General features: G+C 33.3%; 1 protein-coding gene across 1 annotated transcript in view; it reads left to right on the top strand.

Annotated features, from left to right (window-relative positions):
- Nucleotides 1–21,089, top strand: part of LOC133554170 (integrin alpha-5-like) — a 114,500-nt gene that overhangs the window by 80,720 nt on the left and 12,691 nt on the right. The window contains exons 11-14 of the mRNA XM_061902608.1: nt 8,940–8,992; nt 9,075–9,283; nt 12,014–12,205; nt 12,282–12,327. Coding sequence (XP_061758592.1) covers nt 8,940–8,992; nt 9,075–9,283; nt 12,014–12,205; nt 12,282–12,327 — 500 coding nt within the window. The remainder of the gene's footprint in view (nt 1–8,939; nt 8,993–9,074; nt 9,284–12,013; nt 12,206–12,281; nt 12,328–21,089) is intronic.

Here is a 21,089-nt window from a genome sequence, read left to right as displayed (position 1 = left end):
TATCGATCCGTTGTGGTGAAGAAGGAGCTGAGCCGGAAGGCAAAGCTCTCAATTTACCGGTCGATCTACGTTCCCATCCTCACCTATGGTCATGAGCTTTGGGTCATGACCGAAAGGACAAGATCACGGGTACAAGCGGCCGAAATGAGTTTCCTCCGCCGGGTGGCGGGGCTCTCCCTTAGAGATAGGGTGAGAAGCTCTGCCATCCGGGAGGAGCTCAACGTAAAGCCGCTGCTCCTCCACATCGAGACGAGCCAGATGAGGTGGTTCGGGCATCTGGTCAGGATGCCACCCGAACGCCTCCCTAGGGATGTGTTAAGGGCACGTCCAGCTGGTAGGAGGCCACGGGGAAGACCCAGGACACGTTGGGAAGACTATGTCTCCCGGCTGGCCTAGGAACGCCTCGGGATCCCCCGGGAAGAGCTAGACGAAGTGGCTGGAGATAGGGAAGTCTGGGCTTCCCTGCTTAGGCTGCTGCCCCCGCGACCCGACCTCGGATAAGCGGAAGATGATGGATGGATGGATGGATGGATGGATGGATATATGTGTATATGTATATATATATATATATATGTAAATATGTATATATACACATATATATGTATATGTGTGTATATATATATATATATATATATATAAAATTCATTAGTACTGCCATACTAGTACCGGTATATACCGTACAAGCCTAGTAATAAGTGGTCTTAATTCAATAATATTGTCGTCTAAAACAACACATTTGTCGATATAACAAGTATCAAATTATTATCGTTGCTTATTACTGACACGTACGAAGTCTCCAAGGCGGAAGCATCGTAAAAAGCATCCAATAACAAAAGTGTCCGCATCATTGAGTATAGTTCCCTTTTTGATTCATTAGTCCCGCCGTACTATACCAGTACTTTACAAGCCTAGTACAAAGTCAATGTGGAAACTTTTTTAATAAGCTTTTAGCTTCAGCTTGTACCTTTTTGGTCAGGAAATGTAAACCGATATGTTTATTTATTAATCTGCTATGCACTTGAAGTCTACTGTTTACATGAACTGATGACCAAATATTAACGTTAAATTGAATTAAATCAAACAGAGCTCAGATTCCTTCAAATCCTTCTTTTGCTGGGTCGTTTGTCATCCCGTCGCAGCTCAAAGTTCCTCACTTGTGGCGTCAGCGCTGGCGGCCGCTTTTGGCCGATTTCCTGCGCTGCCAGCTGATTGTACTTCCCAGCCGGGACGGGCATGATAAATCCATTTTTGCAGGATTAAGGGAGCAGATGTCGCGAGTAAATCAGGCCCCTCGACTTGTCTGCCGCGGGAATAATTGCAGCGGGGAGTAATGGAGTGTAGCGCCCGCTCCCTCGCCTAAAGGTCAGGGAGTGTGTGCGCGTTAGCCTTGTACGGTATACCCCTACTAGAGTGGTGGAAAATGGATGGAGTCAGCTTCCCAAAGCTGATCAAATCTTTTCAACTTTGGTGCTTTTGGTGTCGGACTATTTTGAATAAAAATAGTTTGCTGTTAGTCTTGCTATCACATACATATCTCCAACACAGACGGATAGAAAATGTATGGAGTGAGGTTCCCAAAGTTGATGAAAATTAGCCTCTTTGAATCCTTTCAACTTTGGTACTTTTGGTGTCGGACTATTTTGAAGAAAAATAGTTTGTTGTTAGTCTCGCTGTCACATACATATCTACAACACAGACGGATAAAAAATGGATGGAATGAGGTTCCCATAGTTGATGAAATTAGCCTATTTGCATTCTTTCAACTTTGGTACTTTTGGTGTCGGACTATTTTGAACTAAAAATAGTTTGTTGTTAGTATTGCAATCACATGCCCATATCTACAACTCAGAAGGGTAGAAAATGGATGGAGAGAGGTTCCCAAAGCTGATGAAATTAGCCTTTTGGCATCCCTTTAACTTTGGTACTTTTGGTGTCGGACTATTTTGAACTAAAAATAGTTTGTTGTTAGTCTTGCTATCACATACATATCTCCAACACAGACGGATAGAAAATGGATTGGAGTGAGGTTCCCAAAGTTGATGAAATTAGCCTCTTTGAATCCTTTCAACTTTGGTACTTTTGGTGTCGGAATATTTTGAATGAAAATAGTTTGTTGTTAGTCTTGCTATCACATACATATCTACAACACAGACGGATTGAAAATGGATGGAGTGAGGTTCCCAAAGCTGATGAAATTAGCCTTTTGGCATCCCTTTAACTTTGGTACTTTTGGTGTCGGACTATTTTGAACTACAAATAGTTTGTTGTTCGTCTTGCTATCACATACATATCTACAACACAGACTTATGGAAAATAGCTGGAGTGAGGTTCCCAAAGTTGATGAAATTAGCCTCTTTGAATCTTTTCAACTTTGGTACTTTTGGTGTCGGACTATTTTGAACTAAAAATAGTTTGTTGTTAGTCTTGCTATCACATACATATCAACAACACAGACTTATGGAAAATGGCTGGAATGAGGTTCCCAAAGTTGATGAAATCAGCCTTTTTGAATCCTTTCAACTTTGGTACTTTTGGTGTCGGACTATTTTGAACTAAAAATAGTTTGTTGTTAGTCTTGCTATCACATACATATCTACAACACAGACGGATAAAAAATGGATGGAATGAGGTTCCGATAGTTGATGAAATTAGCCTCTTTGCATTCTTTCAACTTTGGTACTTTTGGTGTCGGACTATTTTGAACTAAAAATAGTTTGTTGTTAGTATTGCAATCACATGCCCATATCTACAACTCAGAAGGGTAGAAAATGGATGGAGAGAGGTTCCCAAAGTTGATGAAATTAGCCTTTTGGCATCCCTTTAACTTTGGTACTTTTGGTGTCGGACTATTTTGAACTAAAAATAGTTTGTTGTTAGTCTTGCTATCACATACATATCTCCAACACAGACGGATAGAAAATGGATTGGAGTGAGGTTCCCAAAGTTGATGAAATTAGCCTCTTTGAATCCTTTCAACTTTGGTACTTTTGGTGTCGGAATATTTTGAATGAAAATAGTTTGTTGTTAGTCTTGCTATCACATACATATCTACAACACAGACGGATTGAAAATGGATGGAGTGAGGTTCCCAAAGCTGATGAAATTAGCCTTTTGGCATCCCTTTAACTTTGGTACTTTTGGTGTCGGACTATTTTGAACTACAAATAGTTTGTTGTTCGTCTTGCTATCACATACATATCTCCAACACAGACGGATAGAAAATGGATTGGAGTGAGGTTCCCAAAGTTGATGAAATTAGCCTCTTTGAATCCTTTCAACTTTGGTACTTTTGGTGTCGGAATATTTTGAATGAAAATAGTTTGTTGTTAGTCTTGCTATCACATACATATCTACAACACAGACGGATTGAAAATGGATGGAGTGAGGTTCCCAAAGCTGATGAAATTAGCCTTTTGGCATCCCTTTAACTTTGGTACTTTTGGTGTCGGACTATTTTGAACTACAAATAGTTTGTTGTTCGTCTTGCTATCACATACATATCTACAACACAGACTTATGGAAAATAGCTGGAGTGAGGTTCCCAAAGTTGATGAAATTAGCCTCTTTGAATCTTTTCAACTTTGGTACTTTTGGTGTTGGACTATTTTGAACTAAAAATAGTTTGTTGTTAGTCTTGCTATCACATACATATCAACAACACAGACTTATGGAAAATGGCTGGAATGAGGTTCCCAAAGTTGATGAAATCAGCCTCTTTGAATCCTTTCAACTTTGGTACTTTTGGTGTCGGACTATTTTGAACTAAAAATAGTTTTTTGCTAGTCTTGCTATCACATACATATCTACAACACAGATTTATGGAAAATGGATGGAGTGAGATTCCAAAAGCTTATGAAAGTATCCTCTTTGAATCCTTTCAACTTTGGTACTTTTGGTGTCGGACTATTTTGAACTAAAAATAATTTGTTGTTAGTATTGCAATCACATGCCCATATCTACAACACAGAAGGATAGAAAATGGATGGAGTGAGGTTCCCATAGTTGATGAAATTAGCCTCTTTGAATCCTTTCAACTTTGGTACTTTTGGTGTCGGACTATTTTGAAGAAATATAGTTTGTTGTTAGTCTTGCTGTCACATACATATCTACAACACAGACGGATAAAAAATGGATGGAATGAGGTTCCCATAGTTGATTAAATTAGCCTCTTTGCATTCTTTCAACTTTGGTACTTTTGGTGTCGGACTATTTTGAATTAAATATAGTTTGTTGATAGTTTTGCTATCACATACATATCTACAACACAGACGGATAAAAAATGGATGGAGTGAGGTTCCCAAATTTGATGAAATTAACATCTTTGAATCCTTTCAACTTTGGTACTTTTAGTGTCGGACTATTTTGAAGAAAAAATAGTTTGTTCTTAGTCTTGCTATCACATACATATCTACAACACAGATTTATGGAAAATGGCTGGAGTGATGTTCCCAAAGTTGATGAAATTAGCCTCTTTGAATCTTTTCAACTTTGGTACTTTTAGTGTCGGACTATTTTGAAGTAAAAATAGTTTGTTGTTAGTCTTGCTATCACATATATATCTACAACACAGACGGATAAAAAATGGATGGAATGAGGTTCCCATAGTTGATGAAATTAGCCTCTTTGCATTCTTTCAACTTTGGTACTTTTGGTGTCGGACTATTTTGAACTAAAAATAGTTTTTTGTTAGTATTGCAATTACATGCCCATATCTACAACTCAGAAGGGTAGAAAATGGATGGAGTGAGGTTCCCAAAGCTGATGAAATTAGCCTCTTTGAATCCTTTCAACTTTGGTACTTTTGGTGTCGGACTATTTTGAATAAAAATAGTTTGTTGTTAGTCTTGCTATCACATACATATCTACAACACAGACTTATGGAAAATAGCTGGAGTGAGGTTCCCAAAGTTGATGAAATTAGCCTCTTTGAATCTTTTCAACTTTGGTACTTTTGGTGTCGGACTATTTTGAACTAAAAATAGTTTGTTGTTAGTCTTGCTATCACATACATATCTACAACAAATATTTATGGAAAATGGCTGGAATGAGGTTCCCAAAGTTGATGAAATCAGCCTCTTTGAATCCTTTCAACTTTGGTACTTTTGGTGTCGGACTATTTTGAAGTAAAAATAGTTTGTTGTTAGTACTGCAATCACATGCCCATATCTACAACTCAGAAGGGTAGAAAATGGATGGAGTGAGGTTCCCAAAGCTGATGAAATTAGCCTTTTGGCATCCCTTTAACTTTGGTACTTTTGGTGTCGGACTATTTTGAACTAAAAATAGTTTGTTGTTAGTCGTGATATCTCATACATATCCACAACACAGAAGGATAGAAAATGGATGGAGTGAGGTTCCCAAATTTGATGAAATTAACATCTTTGAATCCTTTCAACTTTGGTACTTTTGGTGTCGGACTATTTTGATCTAAAAATAGTTTGTTGTTAGTCTTGCTATCACATACATATCTACAACAAATATTTATGGAAAATGGCTGGAATGAGGTTCCCAAAGTTGATGAAATCAGCCTCTTTGAATCCTTTCAACTTTGGCACTTTTGGTGTCGGACTATTTTGAAGTAAAAATAGTTTTTTGTTAGTATTGCAATCACATGCCCATATCTACAACTCAGAAGGGTAGAAAATGGATGGAGTGAGGTTCCCAAAGCTGATGAAATTAGCCTTTTGGCATCCCTTTAACTTTGGTACTTTTGGTGTCGGACTATTTTGTACTACAAATAGTTTATTGTTAGTTTTGCTATCACATACATATATACAACACAGACGGATAGAAAATGGATAGAGTGAGGTTCCCAAATTTGATAAAATTAACATCTTTAAATCCTTTCAACTTCGGTACTTTTGGTGTCGAACTATTTTGAACTAAAAATAGTTTGTTGCTAGTCTTGCTATCACATACATATCTACAACACAGAAGGATAGAAAATGGATGGACTGAGGTTCCAAAATTTGATGAAATTAACATCTTTAAATCCTTTCAACTTTGGTACATTTGGTGTCGGACTATTTTGAACTAAAAATAGTTTGTTGTTAGTATTGCAATCACATGCCCATATCTACAACTCAGAAGGGTAGAAAATGGATGGAGTGAGGTTCTCAAAGCTGATGAAATTAGCCTTTTGGCATCCCTTTAACTTTGGTACTTTTGGTGTCGGACTATTTTGTACTGCAAATAGTTTGTTGTTAGTCTTGCTATCACATACATATCTACAACACAGACTTATGGAATATAGCTGGAGTGAGGTTCCCAAAGTTGATGAAATTAGCCTCTTTGAATCTTTTCAACTTTGGTACTTTTGGTGTCGGACTATTTTGAACTAAATATAGTTTGTTGTTAGTCTTGCTATCACATACATATCAACAACACAAACTTATGGAAAATGGCTGGAATGAGGTTCCCAAAGTTGATGAAATCAGCCTCTTTGAATCCTTTCAACTTTGGTACTTTTGGTGTCGGACTATTTTGAAGTAAAAATAGTTTGTTGCTAGTCTTGCTATCACATACATATCTACAACACAGATTTATGGAAAATGGATGGAGTGAGATTCCAAAAGCTTATGAAAGTATCCTCTTTGAATCCTTTCAACTTTGGTACTTTTGATGTCCGACGATTTTGAACTAAAAATAGTTTGTTATTAGTATTGCAATCACATGCCCATATCTACAACTCAGAAGGGTAGAAAATAGATGAACTGAGGTTCCCAAAGCTGATGAAATTAGCCTTTTGGCATCCCTTTAACTTTGATACTTTTGGTGTCGGACTATTTTGAACTAAATATAGTTTGTTGATAGTTTTGCTATCACATACATATCTACAACACACACGGATAAAAAATGGATGGAGTGAGGTTCCCAAAGTTGATGAAATTAGCCTCTTTGAATCCTTTCAACTTTGGTACTTTTGGTGTCGGAATATTTTGAATGAAAATAGTTTGTTGTTAGTCTTGCTATCACATACATATCTACAACACAGACGGATTGAAAATGGATGGAGTGAGGTTCCCAAAGCTGATGAAATTAGCCTTTTGGCATCCCTTTAACTTTGGTACTTTTGGTGTCGGACTATTTTGAACTACAAATAGTTTGTTGTTCGTCTTGCTATCACATACATATCTCCAACACAGACTTATGGAAAATAGCTGGAGTGAGGTTCCCAAAGTTGATGAAATTAGCCTCTTTGAATCTTTTCAACTTTGGTACTTTTGGTGTTGGACTATTTTGAACTAAAAATAGTTTGTTGTTAGTCTTGCTATCACATACATATCAACAACACAGACTTATGGAAAATGGCTGGAATGAGGTTCCCAAAGTTGATGAAATCAGCCTCTTTGAATCCTTTCAACTTTGGTACTTTTGGTGTCGGACTATTTTGAACTAAAAATAGTTTGTTGCTAGTCTTGCTATCACATACATATCTACAACACAGACGGATAGAAAATGGATGAGTGAGGTTCCCATAGTTAATGAAATTAGCCTATTTGCATTCTTTCAACTTTGGTACTTTTGGTGTCGGACTATTTTGAACTAAATATAGTTTGTTGATAGTTTTGCTATCACATACATATCTACAACACACACGGATAAAAAATGGATGGAGTGAGGTTCCCAAAGTTGATGAAATTAGCCTCTTTGCATTCTTTCAACTTTGGTACTTTTGGTGTCGGACTATTTTGAACTAAAAATAGTTTGTTGTTAGTCTTGCTATCACATACATATCTCCAACACAGACGGATAGAAAATGGATTGGAGTGAGGTTCCCAAAGTTGATGAAATTAGCCTCTTTGCATTCTTTCAACTTTGGTAATTTTGGTGTCGGACTATTTTGAACTAAAAATAGTTTGTTGTTAGTCTTGCTATCACATACATATCTTAAACACAGACTTATGGAAAATGGATGGAGTGAGGTTCCCAAAGTTGGTACTTTCGGTGTCGGACTATTTTGAACTAAAAATAGTTTTTTGTTAGTATTGCAATCACATGCCCATATCTACAACTCAGAAGGGTAGAAAATTGATGGACTGAGGTTCCCAAAGTTGATGAAATTAGCCTTTTGGCATCCCTTTAACTTTGGTACTTTTGGTGTCGGACTATTTTGAACTAAAAATAGTTTGTTGTTAGTCTTTCTATCACATACATATCTACAACACAGACGGATAGAAAATGGATGGAGTGAGGTTCCCATAGTTGATGAAATTAGCCTCTTTGAATCTTTTCAACTTTGGTACTTTTGGTGTCGGACTATTTTGAACTAAAAATAGTTTGTTGTTAGTATTGCAATCACATGCACATATCTACAACACAGACTTATGGAAAATGAATGGAGTGAGGTTCCAAAATTTGATGAAATTAACATCTTTGAATCCTTTCAACTTTGGTACTTTTGGTGTCGAACTATTTTGAACTAAAAATAGTTTGTTGTTAGTATTGCTGTCACATGCACATATCTACAACTCAGAAGGGTAGAAAATTGATGGACTGAGGTTCCCAAAGTTGATGAAATTAGCCTTTTAGCATCCCTTTAACTTTGGTACTTTTGGTGTCGGACTATTTTGTACTACAAATAGTTTGTTGTTAGTCTTGCTATCACATACATATCTACAACACAGACAGATAGAAAATGGATGGAGTGAGGTTCTTTAGGGTGGTGAAATGAGCACTTGATTAGTTCGGTGCTACATGTTATTTCTGAGAAGAATCCGGACTTTATTTTGTCCCACTTGTCTATTTTAGTTTAAAAGTTGTTTCGTTGTTTAGCCTCATGCTTTGCTGCCTTTCTTGTGCGAGCTTCCGTTGATTTGATAAGTGCAAAGGGCCCGGGCAGTGTGGGAAATAGAAGATCTTTGTTTGAACAGTGACAAGTCTCACCTTCTGAATTGTACCGGACCTTTAACCAGAACAATCCCTGTCTTTGTCTCCAGATGGGATCCTATTTCGGCTACGCGGTGGCGACCACCGACGTCAACGGCGACGGGTGAGAATTGAAGGCCGCCGCCCAGTCGTCACGCCTTCCGGCGCCAAAGTGTCTCGGGTCCAAACCGCCGTTGTGTCCGCAGGATGGTGGACCTGCTGGTGGGCGCCCCCATGTTCATGACGCGGGGGTCCGACGGCCGCCTGGAAGAAATGGGACGCGTCTACGTCTACCTGCAGCGCGGGCCCCTGAGGCTGGAGCTCAGCCTGCCTCACCTGACCGGCGCTCAGGTGTTTGGGAGATTTGGCAGCACCGTGGCGCCGCTGGGAGATCTCAACCAGGATGGCTTCAACGGTGAGAAGGATATCTGAGGTTAAAGTTCACAAGACTTCACGCGATTTAACTACTTTTATGCCACATCAACATATTTACAGTGTAATAAACAATTGGGAAATTCTCAGTGGGATACACTGGGGTTGTCTACAGCCACACATTTGTAATCCTGAAAAGAAAACGGACACATTATTGTTAAAGTCGCCGAGGTTGAAGCTTATATTTATAATATTATAAATATATTATTATTCGGTATGTTTTATAATTTAAAAGGGTCAGAAAATGGCAATATTGTATACACATTTCTGTAGAATTTTTTTTAAGTTTTGAAAAATAAATATTTTTTGGTGCTAAAAAAGAAAAGAAAATATATTCAAAATATATAAGATCAATGTAGAAATATTCAAAATATTTTTCTGAAATATTAATAATAATAATAGGAATATATAGAATTGAATATGTAGAAAACATGTAATAAATATGTAATTTATAAACATAATACATCCATCCATTTTTCTACCGCTTGTCCCTTTTTTGGGGTCGCAGGAGGTGCTGGTGCCTGAATTAAAAAATATATATACATATGTAGAAAATATATTTAAAAAAATATTAAAAATTTTCATTTTTTTCACTTATTTTTCTTTTCATATATTCATTTTATTTCTGCTTATATTTCTTGTATTTGTGTTTTATCGTTGTATGTTTTTTCCTGCGATATGGATCCCTCTGGGTCTGAAATAAAATGACTATTAATTATTAAAACATGTAAAAAAGTATACTACATATATGAAATATTAAGATGGATCTTTTTAAATAAAAAAAGTAAAATGTATAAAAGGTGTTATAAAAATAAAATACATACTAAATATTTGCCCAAAAATATTTAAAGGTGAAAATATTTTTTTAAATAAATAAAATTGAATAAATAAAAATATGTCGTTTTTTTTTTTCAATTAAGACGTTATTTTAAAATGTCACTAAAACAAAGAAAAATGTGTGTGTTTTTTCTGGGATCAATCAGAATAGAAATATAAAGAATTGAATATGGGTAAAATATACAAAAAGTACAAAATATGTAATGTAAAACATATAAAAAAGTATACTACAAATATAAAATAATAAACTATTAAGATAGAACTGTTTAAAAAATAAGATAAAACAATGTAGAAATATATCAAGTAAAATGTATAAAAGTTGTTTTAAAAATAAAATATATAATAAATATTTGCAAAAAAATACTTAAAGGTAAAAATATTTTTAAAAATAAATAATTTAATAAATAAAAAGATGTTGCTTTTTTCGATTAGAACATTATTTCAAAATGTCACTAAAACAAAGATCAATGTTTTGTTTTTTTCTGGGATCAATCAGAATAATAATATATACCAATCAAAATATTAAAAAGGTGTTTGAAAAAATGATATAATAAATATTTGCAAATAAAAAAATATTTAAAGGTAAAAAATAATTTTGAAATAAATATAATTGAATAAATAAAAATATTTACATTTTCTTCATTACAACATTATTTCAAAATCTCACTAAAACGAACACTGTGTGTGTTTTTTCTGGGATATATCAGAATAGGAGTATATAGAATTAAATATGTAGAAAATATGTAAGAAAGTATCAAATGTATGATGTAAAACGTATAAAAAAGCATACTACCAATATAAAAATGTAAAATATTATGATAGCTATTTAAAAAAAAAAAAGATAAAATAATGTAGAAATATATGAAGTAAAATGTCTAAACATTTTTTTAATAAAATATTTAGAAAAGGTGTTTAAAAAAATGTTTGATGAATATTTGCAAAAAAGATATTTAATGGTAAAAATATTTTTTAAATAAATTAAATTGAATAAATAGAAATATGTTAGTTTTTCTTAATTAGAACATTATTTCAAAATGTCACTAAAACAAAGAACAGTGTGTGTGTTTTATATGGGATCAATCAGAATAGGAATATATAGAATTGAATATGTAAAAAATATATAAAAAGTATAAAATATATGATGTATAACTTTTATAAAAAAAGTATACTACCAATATAAAAATGTAAAATATTAAGACAGGTATTAAAAAAGTAAGATAAAACAATGTAAAAATATATTAAGTAAAATATGTAAATGTTGAAAAAAAAATGTATATATATATATATATCAAATGAATATTTGCAAAAAAAATATTTAAAGGTTAAAATATTTTTGAAATAAATAAAATTGAATAAATAAAACTATGTAGTTTATCTTAATTAGAACATTATTTAAAAATGTCACTAAAACAAAGAACAATGTGTGTGTTTTATCTGGAATCAATCAGAATAGGAATACATAGAATTAGATATGTCGAAAAAATATAAAAAGTATAAAATATATATTGTAAAACTTATAAAAAAGTATACTAAAAATATAAAAATGTAAAATACTAAGATAGATATTTAAAAAAATAAGATAAAACAATGTAGAAATATATGAAATAAAATATATACAAGTTTTTTTTAAATATAATATATAACATATTATGCAAAAAACATAATAAGGTAAAAAATATTTTTGAAATAAATACATTTGAATAGATAAAAATATGTAGTTGTTCTTGATATTAACATTATTTCAAAATGTCACTAAAACAAATAACGTGGTGTGTGTTTTATCTGTGCTCAATCCGCTGTGCCGTAGCTCAGTAAAACCACTAAACTGCACTAAAATGCTTGGTGGCCCTGAAGACCTAACATGTCTTCTCCGCAGACGTGGCGGTCAGCTGTCCATTCGGCGGTGAGGACCAGCAGGGTTTGGTCTACATCTACAACGGCTTCCCCCACGGTCTCCGAGAGAAGCCGTCCCAGGTGATCGCGGGCCAGTGGGCCGCAGGTTCAATCCCCGCCAGTTTCGGCTTCGCACTCCGAGGCGCCGAGGACCTGGACAGGAACGGTTATCCGGGTACACAGACTTGAAAAATACAGTTTTTAGTCTTTTTTTTTACGTGTTTTTTAAACATACTTCCACATTTTTCCAGATCTGATCGTTGGTGCCTTCGGCGTTGATAAGGCGGTTCTCTACAGGTATGTTGAACATTTGTCATATTTAGTAAGACCTAGTCCCTGGACCACTTTGTGTTCACACTGCCTCCATTAGTCCTTGTCAATCCATATTGGTGCAGTTGGTTTGATATGTTTTACTTATAATAAGATTTTTTTATTCAAATAAAGACAATAACTACATTTTTTGTGGTCCCCGTTGTGGATCTTATGAAACATTTCTACAGTTTGTCCCTCATAATTTGTACAAAATAATAGGTAGATAAATGACACAATATGTTACTGCATGGACTAATTAGGAGTCTTTGTTTGTTTACTTACTACTAAAAGACAAGTTCGCTAGTATGTTCAGATTTTTTGTTTAAATAAAGACAATAATGACAATTTTTGTGGTCGCCTTTATCAAGAAAAGGACCGAAATGCATTTTGGTATAGGTACTAAACTATTGGTATCAGACAACCCTAGACAATTTCCAAACAACCTTCCCTAGTCATGGTACAACAAAAATAAGTTAAAATTCAAAATTGTTGATACGTGTGAACATTGTGGATCTTATGAAACATTTCTACAGTTTGTCCCTCATAATGTGTACAAAATAATAGGTAGATAAATGACACAATATGTTACTGCAGACTAATTAGGAGTCTTTGTTTGTTTACTTACTACTAAAAGACAAGTTTTCTAGTATGTTCAGATTTTTTGTTTAAATAAAGACAATAATGACAATTTTTGTGGTCGTCTTTATCAAGAAAAGGACCGAAATGCATTTTGGTATAGGTACTAAACTATTGGTATCAGACAACCCTAGACAATTTCCAAACAACCTTCCCTAGTCATGGTGCAAAAAAAAAAAGTTAAAATTCAAAATTGTTGATACGTGTGAACGTTGTGGATCTTATGAAACATTTCTACAGTTTGTCCCTCATAATTTGTACAAAATAATAGGTAGATAAATGACACAATATGTTACTGCATGGACTAATTAGGAGTATTTGTTTGTTTACTTACTACTAAAAGACAAGTTTTCTAGTATGTTCAGATTTTTTGTTTAAATAAAGACAATAATGACAATTTTTGTGGTCGCCTTTATCAAGAAAAGGACCGAAATGCATTTTGGTATAGGTACTAAACTATTGGTATCAGACAACCCTAGACAATTTCCAAACAACCTTCCCTAGTCATGGTGCAAAAAAATAAGTTAAAATGCAAAATTGTGGATACGTGTGAACGTTGTTGATCTTATGAAACATTTCTACAGTTTGTCCCTCATAATGTGTACAAAATAATAGGTAGATAGATGACACAATATGTTACTGCATGGACTAATTAGGAGTCTTTGTTTGTTTACTTACTACTAAAAGACAAGTTTTCTAGTATGTTCAGATTTTTTGTTTAAATAAAGACAATAATGACAATTTTTGTGGTCGCCTTTATCAAGAAAAGGACCGAAATGCATTTTGGTATAGGTACTAAACTATTGGTATCAGACAACCATAGACAATTTCCAAACAACCTTCCCTAGTCATGGTGCAAAAAAAAAAAAAGTTAAAATGCAAAATTGTGGATACGTGTAAACGTTGTGGATCTTATGAAACATTTCTACAGTTTGTCCCTCATAATGTGTACAAAATAATAGGTGTATAAATGACACAATATGTTACTGCATGGACTAATTAGGAGTCTTTGTTTGTTTACTTACTACTAAAAGACAAGTTCGCTAGATTGTTCAGATTTTTTGTTCAAATAAAGATAATAATGACAATTTTTGTGGTACCCTTTTATCAAGAAATGTACCGAAAAGTATCAAAATTCATTTTGGTACCGGACCGGTACCAAAATTTTGGTATCGGGACAACCCTAGACACAATCCAAAGAACCTTCCCTAGTCATGGTGCAAAAAAAACACACAATTGTGGCTACGTGTGAACATTGTGGATATTATGAAACATTTTTACAGTTTGTCCCCCATAATGTGTACAAAATAATAGGTGTATAAATGACACAATATGTTACTGCAGACTAATTAGGAGTCTGTTTGTTTGCTTACTACTAAAAGACAAGTTGTCTAGTATGTTCAACATTTATTTGAGGATTAAATTACAATAATAAACTTATGTTTCATGTACAATAAGATTTTTTAATAATTACATTTTTTGTGGTCCCCTTTATCAAGAAAAGTACCTAAAAGTATCGAAATACATTTTGGTACCGGCACCAAACTATTGGTATCGGGATAATCCTAGACACAATCCAAACAACCTTCCCTAGTCATGGTGCAAAAAAAAAATCAAAATTGTGGAAACATGTGAATGTTGTTGATATTATGAAACATTTTTACAGTTTGTCCCTCATAATGTGTACAAAATAATAGGTGTATAAATGACACAATATGTTACTGCAGACTAATTAGGAGTCTTTGATTGTAGCTGAGATAGGCGCCAGCGCCCCCCGCGACCCCAAAAGGTAATAAGCGGTAGAAAATGGATGGACGGATGGATGTTTGTTTACTTACTACTAAAAGACAAGTTGTCTAGTATGTTCAACATTTATTTGATGATTGAATTACAATAATAACTTATGTTTCATGTACAATAAGATTTTTTGCTCAAATAAATGCAATAATTACATTTTTGTGGTCCCCTTTATCAAGAAAAGTACCGAAAAGTATCGAAATACATTTTGGTACCGGCACCAAACTATTGGTATCGGGACAATCCTAGACACAATCCAAACAACCTTCCCTAGTCATGGTGCAAAAAAAAATCAAAATTGTGGAAACATGTGAACGTTGTGGATCTTATTAAATATTTTTACAGTTTGTCCCTCATAATGTGTACAAAATAATAGGTGTATAAATGACACAATATGTTACTGCATAATTAGGAGTCTTTGTTTGTTTACTTACTACTAAAAGACAAGTTGTCTAGTATGTTCAACATTTTATCGAAGGACTAATTTACAATAATAAACATATGTTTCATGTACAATAAGATTTTTTCCTTAAATAAAAGCAATAATGACATTTTTGTGGTCCCCTTTATTAAGAAAAGTACCGAAAAGTATCAAAATACATTTTGGTACCGGTACCAAACTATTGGTATCGGGACAACATCAAAGACAATCCACACAACCTTCCATAGTCATGGTGCAAAAAAAATCAAAATTGTGGATACATGTGAACGTTGTGGATATTATGAAACATTTTTACAGTTTGTCCCTCATAATTTGTACAAAATAATAGGTGTATAAATGACACAATATGTTACTGCATGGACTAATTAGGAGTCTTTGTTTGTTTACTTACTACTAAAAGACAAGTTGTCTAGTATGTTCAACATTTATTTGAGGATTAAATTACAATAAACATATGTTTCATATACAATAAAATTTTTTGTTCAAATAAATACAATAATGCAATTTTTGTGGTCCCCTTTATTTAGAAAAGTATAGAAATACATTTTGGTACCGTTACCGTCGGGACAACCCTAGACACAATCCAAACAACCTTCCCTAGTCATGATGCAAAAAAAAAAATGCAAGACGCAAAATTGTGGATACGTGTGAACGTTGTGGATATTATGAAACATTTTTACAGTTTGTCCCTCATAATGTATACAAAATAATAGGTAATAATGACACATTATGTTACTGCATAATTAGGAGTCTTTGTTTGTTTACTACTAAAAGACAAGTTGTGTAGTATGTTCAACGTTTTATTTAAGGACTAAATTACAATAATAAACATATTTTTCATATACATTAACATTTTTTGTTCAAATAAAGACAATAATGCCATTTTCGTGGTCCCCTTTATTTAGAAAAGAATGGAAATACATTTTGGTACCGGTACCAAACTATTGGTATCGGGACAACCCTAGACACAATCCAAACAACCTTCCCTAGTCATGGTGCAAAAAAAAACCCCGCAAAATTGTGGCTACGTGTGAACGTTGTGGATATTATGAAACATTTTTACAGTTTGTCCCTCATAATGTGTACAAAATAATAGGTGTATAAATGACACAATATGTTACTGCATAATTAGGAGTCTTTGTTTGTTTACTACTAAAAGACAAGTTGTGTAGTATGTTCAACGTTTTATTTAAGGACTAAATTACAATAATAAACATATTTTTCATATACATTAACATTTTTTGTTCAAATAAAGACAATAACGCCATTTTCGTGGTCCCCTTTATTTAGAAAAGAATGGAAATACATTTTGGTACCGGTACCAAACTATTGGTATCGGGACAACCCTAGACACAATCCAAACAACCTTCCCTAGTCATGGTGCAAAAAAACCCCCCGCAAAATTGTGGCTACGTGTGAACGTTGTGGATATTATGAAACATTTTTACAGTTTGTCCCTCATAATGTGTACAAAATAATAGGTGTATAAATGACACAATATGTTACTGCATAATTAGGAGTCTTTGTTTGTTTACTTACTACTAAAAGACAAGTTGTCTCGTATGTTCAACAGTTTATTTAAGGACTAAATGACAATAATAAACATATTTTTCATATACACTAACATTTTTTGTTCAAATAAAGACAATAATGCCATTTTCGTGGTCCCCTTTATTTAGAAAAGAATGGAAATACATTTTGGTACCCGGTACCAAACTATTGGTATCGGGACAACCCTAGACACAATCCACATAACCTTCCCTAGTCATGGTGCAAAAAAAAAAGCAAAATTGTAGATATGTGTGAATGTTGTGGATATTATGAAACATTTTTACAGTTTGTCCCTCATAATGTATACAAAATAATAGGTGTATAAATGACACAATATGTTACTGGATAATTAGGAGTTTGTGTTTGTTTACTACTAAAAGACAAGTTGTGTAGTATGTTCAACATTTTATTTAATGACTAAATTACAATAATAAACATATTTTTCATATACATTAACATTTTTTGTTCAAATAAAGACAATAATGCCATTTTCGTGGTCCCCTATTTTTAGAAAAGAATGGATATACATTTTGGTACCCGGTACCAAACTATTGGTATCGGGACAACCCTAGACACAATCCAAACAACCTTCCCTAGTCATGGTGCAAAAAAAAAGCAAAATTGTAGATATGTGTGAATGTTGTGGATATTATGAAACATTTTTACAGTTTGTCCCTCATAATGTGTACAAAATAATAGGTGTATAAATGAGACAATATGTTACTGCAGACTAGTTAGGAGTCTTTGTTTATTTACTTACTACTAAAAGACAAGTTGTTTAGTATGTTCAACAGTTTATTTAAGGACTAAATGACAATAATAAACATATTTTTCATTTACACTAGCATTTTTTGTTCAAATAAAGACAATAATGCCATTTTTAAGGTGTCCTTTATTTAGAAAAGTATCAAAATACATTTTGGTACCGGTAGCAAACTATTGGTATCGGGACAACCCTAGACACAATCCAAACAACCTTCCCTAGTCATGGTGCAAAAAAAAAAGTAAAATTGTAGATACGTGTGAACGTTGTTGATATTATGAAACATTTTTACAGTTTGTCCCTCATAATGTGTACAAAATAATAGGTGTATAAATGACACAATATGTTACTGCAGACTAATTAGGAGTCTTTGATTGTAGCTGAGATAGGCGCCAGCGCCCCCCGCGACCCCAAAAGGTAATAAGCGGTAGAAAATGGATGGACGGATGGATGTTTGTTTACTTACTACTAAAAGACAAGTTGTCTAGTATGTTCAACATTTATTTGATGATTGAATTACAATAATAACTTATGTTTCATGTACAATAAGATTTTTTGCTCAAATAAATGCAATAATTACATTTTTGTGGTCCCCTTTATCAAGAAAAGTACCGAAAAGTATCGAAATACATTTTGGTACCGGCACCAAACTATTGGTATCGGGACAATCCTAGACACAATCCAAACAACCTTCCCTAGTCATGGTGCAAAAAAAAATCAAAATTGTGGAAACATGTGAACGTTGTGGATCTTATTAAATATTTTTACAGTTTGTCCCTCATAATGTGTACAAAATAATAGGTGTATAAATGACACAATATGTTACTGCATAATTAGGAGTCTTTGTTTGTTTACTTACTACTAAAAGACAAGTTGTCTAGTATGTTCAACATTTTATCGAAGGACTAATTTACAATAATAAACATATGTTTCATGTACAATAAGATTTTTTCCTTAAATAAAAGCAATAATGACATTTTTGTGGTCCCCTTTATTAAGAAAAGTACCGAAAAGTATCAAAATACATTTTGGTACCGGTACCAAACTATTGGTATCGGGACAACATCAAAGACAATCCACACAACCTTCCCTAGTCATGGTGCAAAAAAAATCAAAATTGTGGATACATGTGAACGTTGTGGATATTATGAAACATTTTTACAGTTTGTCCCTCATAATGTGTACAAAATAATAGGTGTATAAATGACACAATATGTTACTGCATAATTAGGAGTCTTTGTTTGTTTACTACTAAAAGACAAGTTGTGTAGTATGTTCAACGTTTTATTTAAGGACTAAATTACAATAATAAACATATTTTTCATATACATTAACATTTTTTGTTCAAATAAAGACAATAATGCCATTTTCGTGGTCCCCTTTATTTAGAAAAGAATGGAAATACATTTTGGTACCGGTACCAAACTATTGGTATCGGGACAACCCTAGACACAATCCAAACAACCTTCCCTAGTCATGGTGCAAAAAAACCCCCCGCAAAATTGTGGCTACGTGTGAACGTTGTGGATATTATGAAACATTTTTACAGTTTGTCCCTCATAATGTGTACAAAATAATAGGTGTATAAATGACACAATATGTTACTGCATAATTAGGAGTCTTTGTTTGTTTACTTACTACTAAAAGACAAGTTGTCTCGTATGTTCAACAGTTTATTTAAGGACTAAATGACAATAATAAACATATTTTTCATATACACTAACATTTTTTGTTCAAATAAAGACAATAATGCCATTTTCGTGGTCCCCTTTATTTAGAAAAGAATGGAAATACATTTTGGTACCCGGTACCAAACTATTGGTATCGGGACAACCCTAGACACAATCCACATAACCTTCCCTAGTCATGGTGCAAAAAAAAAAGCAAAATTGTAGATATGTGTGAATGTTGTGGATATTATGAAACATTTTTACAGTTTGTCCCTCATAATGTATACAAAATAATAGGTGTATAAATGACACAATATGTTACTGGATAATTAGGAGTTTGTGTTTGTTTACTACTAAAAGACAAGTTGTGTAGTATGTTCAACATTTTATTTAATGACTAAATTACAATAATAAACATATTTTTCATATACATTAACATTTTTTGTTCAAATAAAGACAATAATGCCATTTTCGTGGTCCCCTATTTTTAGAAAAGAATGGATATACATTTTGGTACCCGGTACCAAACTATTGGTATCGGGACAACCCTAGACACAATCCAAACAACCTTCCCTAGTCATGGTGCAAAAAAAAAGCAAAATTGTAGATATGTGTGAATGTTGTGGATATTATGAAACATTTTTACAGTTTGTCCCTCATAATGTGTACAAAATAATAGGTGTATAAATGAGACAATATGTTACTGCAGACTAGTTAGGAGTCTTTGTTTATTTACTTACTACTAAAAGACAAGTTGTTTAGTATGTTCAACAGTTTATTTAAGGACTAAATGACAATAATAAACATATTTTTCATTTACACTAGCATTTTTTGTTCAAATAAAGACAATAATGCCATTTTTAAGGTGTCCTTTATTTAGAAAAGTATCAAAATACATTTTGGTACCGGTAGCAAACTATTGGTATCGGGACAACCCTAGACACAATCCAAACAACCTTCCCTAGTCATGGTGCAAAAAAAAAAGTAAAATTGTAGATACGTGTGAACGTTGTGGATATTATGAAACATTTTTACAGTTTGTCCCTCATAATGTGTACAAAATAATAGGTGTATAAATGACATGTTACTGCATAATTAGGAGTCTTTGTTTGTTTACTTCTAAAAGACAAGTTGTGTAGTATGTTCAACATTTTATTTAAGGACTAAATTACAATAATAAACATATTTTTCAAATACACTAACATTTTTTGTTCAAATAAAGACAATAATGCCATTTTTAAGGTGTCCTTTATTTAGAAAAGTATCAAAATACATTTTGGTACCGGTACCAAACTATTGGTATCGGGACAACCCTAGACACAATCCAAACAACCTTCCCTAGTCATGATGCAAAAAAAAAAAAAAAAAGCAAAGCACAAAATTGTGGATACGTGTGAACGTTGTGGATATTATGAAACATTTTTACAGTTTGTCCCTCATAATGTGTACAAAATAATAGGTGTATAAATGACACAATATATTACTGCATAATTAGGAGTCTTTGTTTGTTTACTTACTACTAAAAGACAAGTTGTCTAGTATGTTCAACAGTTTATTTAAAGACTAAATGACAATAATAAACATATTTTTCATATACACTAACATTTTTTGTTCAAATAAAGACAATAATGCCATTTTTAAGCTGTCCTTTATTTAGAAAAGTATCAAAATACATTTTGGTATCAGTACTGGTACCAAACTATTGGTATCGGGACAACATTAAACACAATCCACACAACCTTCCATAGTCATGGTGCAAAAAAAATCAAAATTGTGGATACATGTGAACGTTGTGGATATTATGAAACATTTTTACAGTTTGTCCCTCATAATTTGTACAAAATAATAGGTGTATAAATGACACAATATGTTACTGCATGGACTAATT

Source organism: Nerophis ophidion, linkage group LG06, assembly GCF_033978795.1.
Source record: "Nerophis ophidion isolate RoL-2023_Sa linkage group LG06, RoL_Noph_v1.0, whole genome shotgun sequence".
NCBI classification, from domain to species: domain Eukaryota; kingdom Metazoa; phylum Chordata; class Actinopteri; order Syngnathiformes; family Syngnathidae; genus Nerophis; species Nerophis ophidion.
The sequence above is the reverse complement of the archived record's forward strand: the minus strand, read 5'-3'. Positions and strand labels throughout refer to the sequence as shown.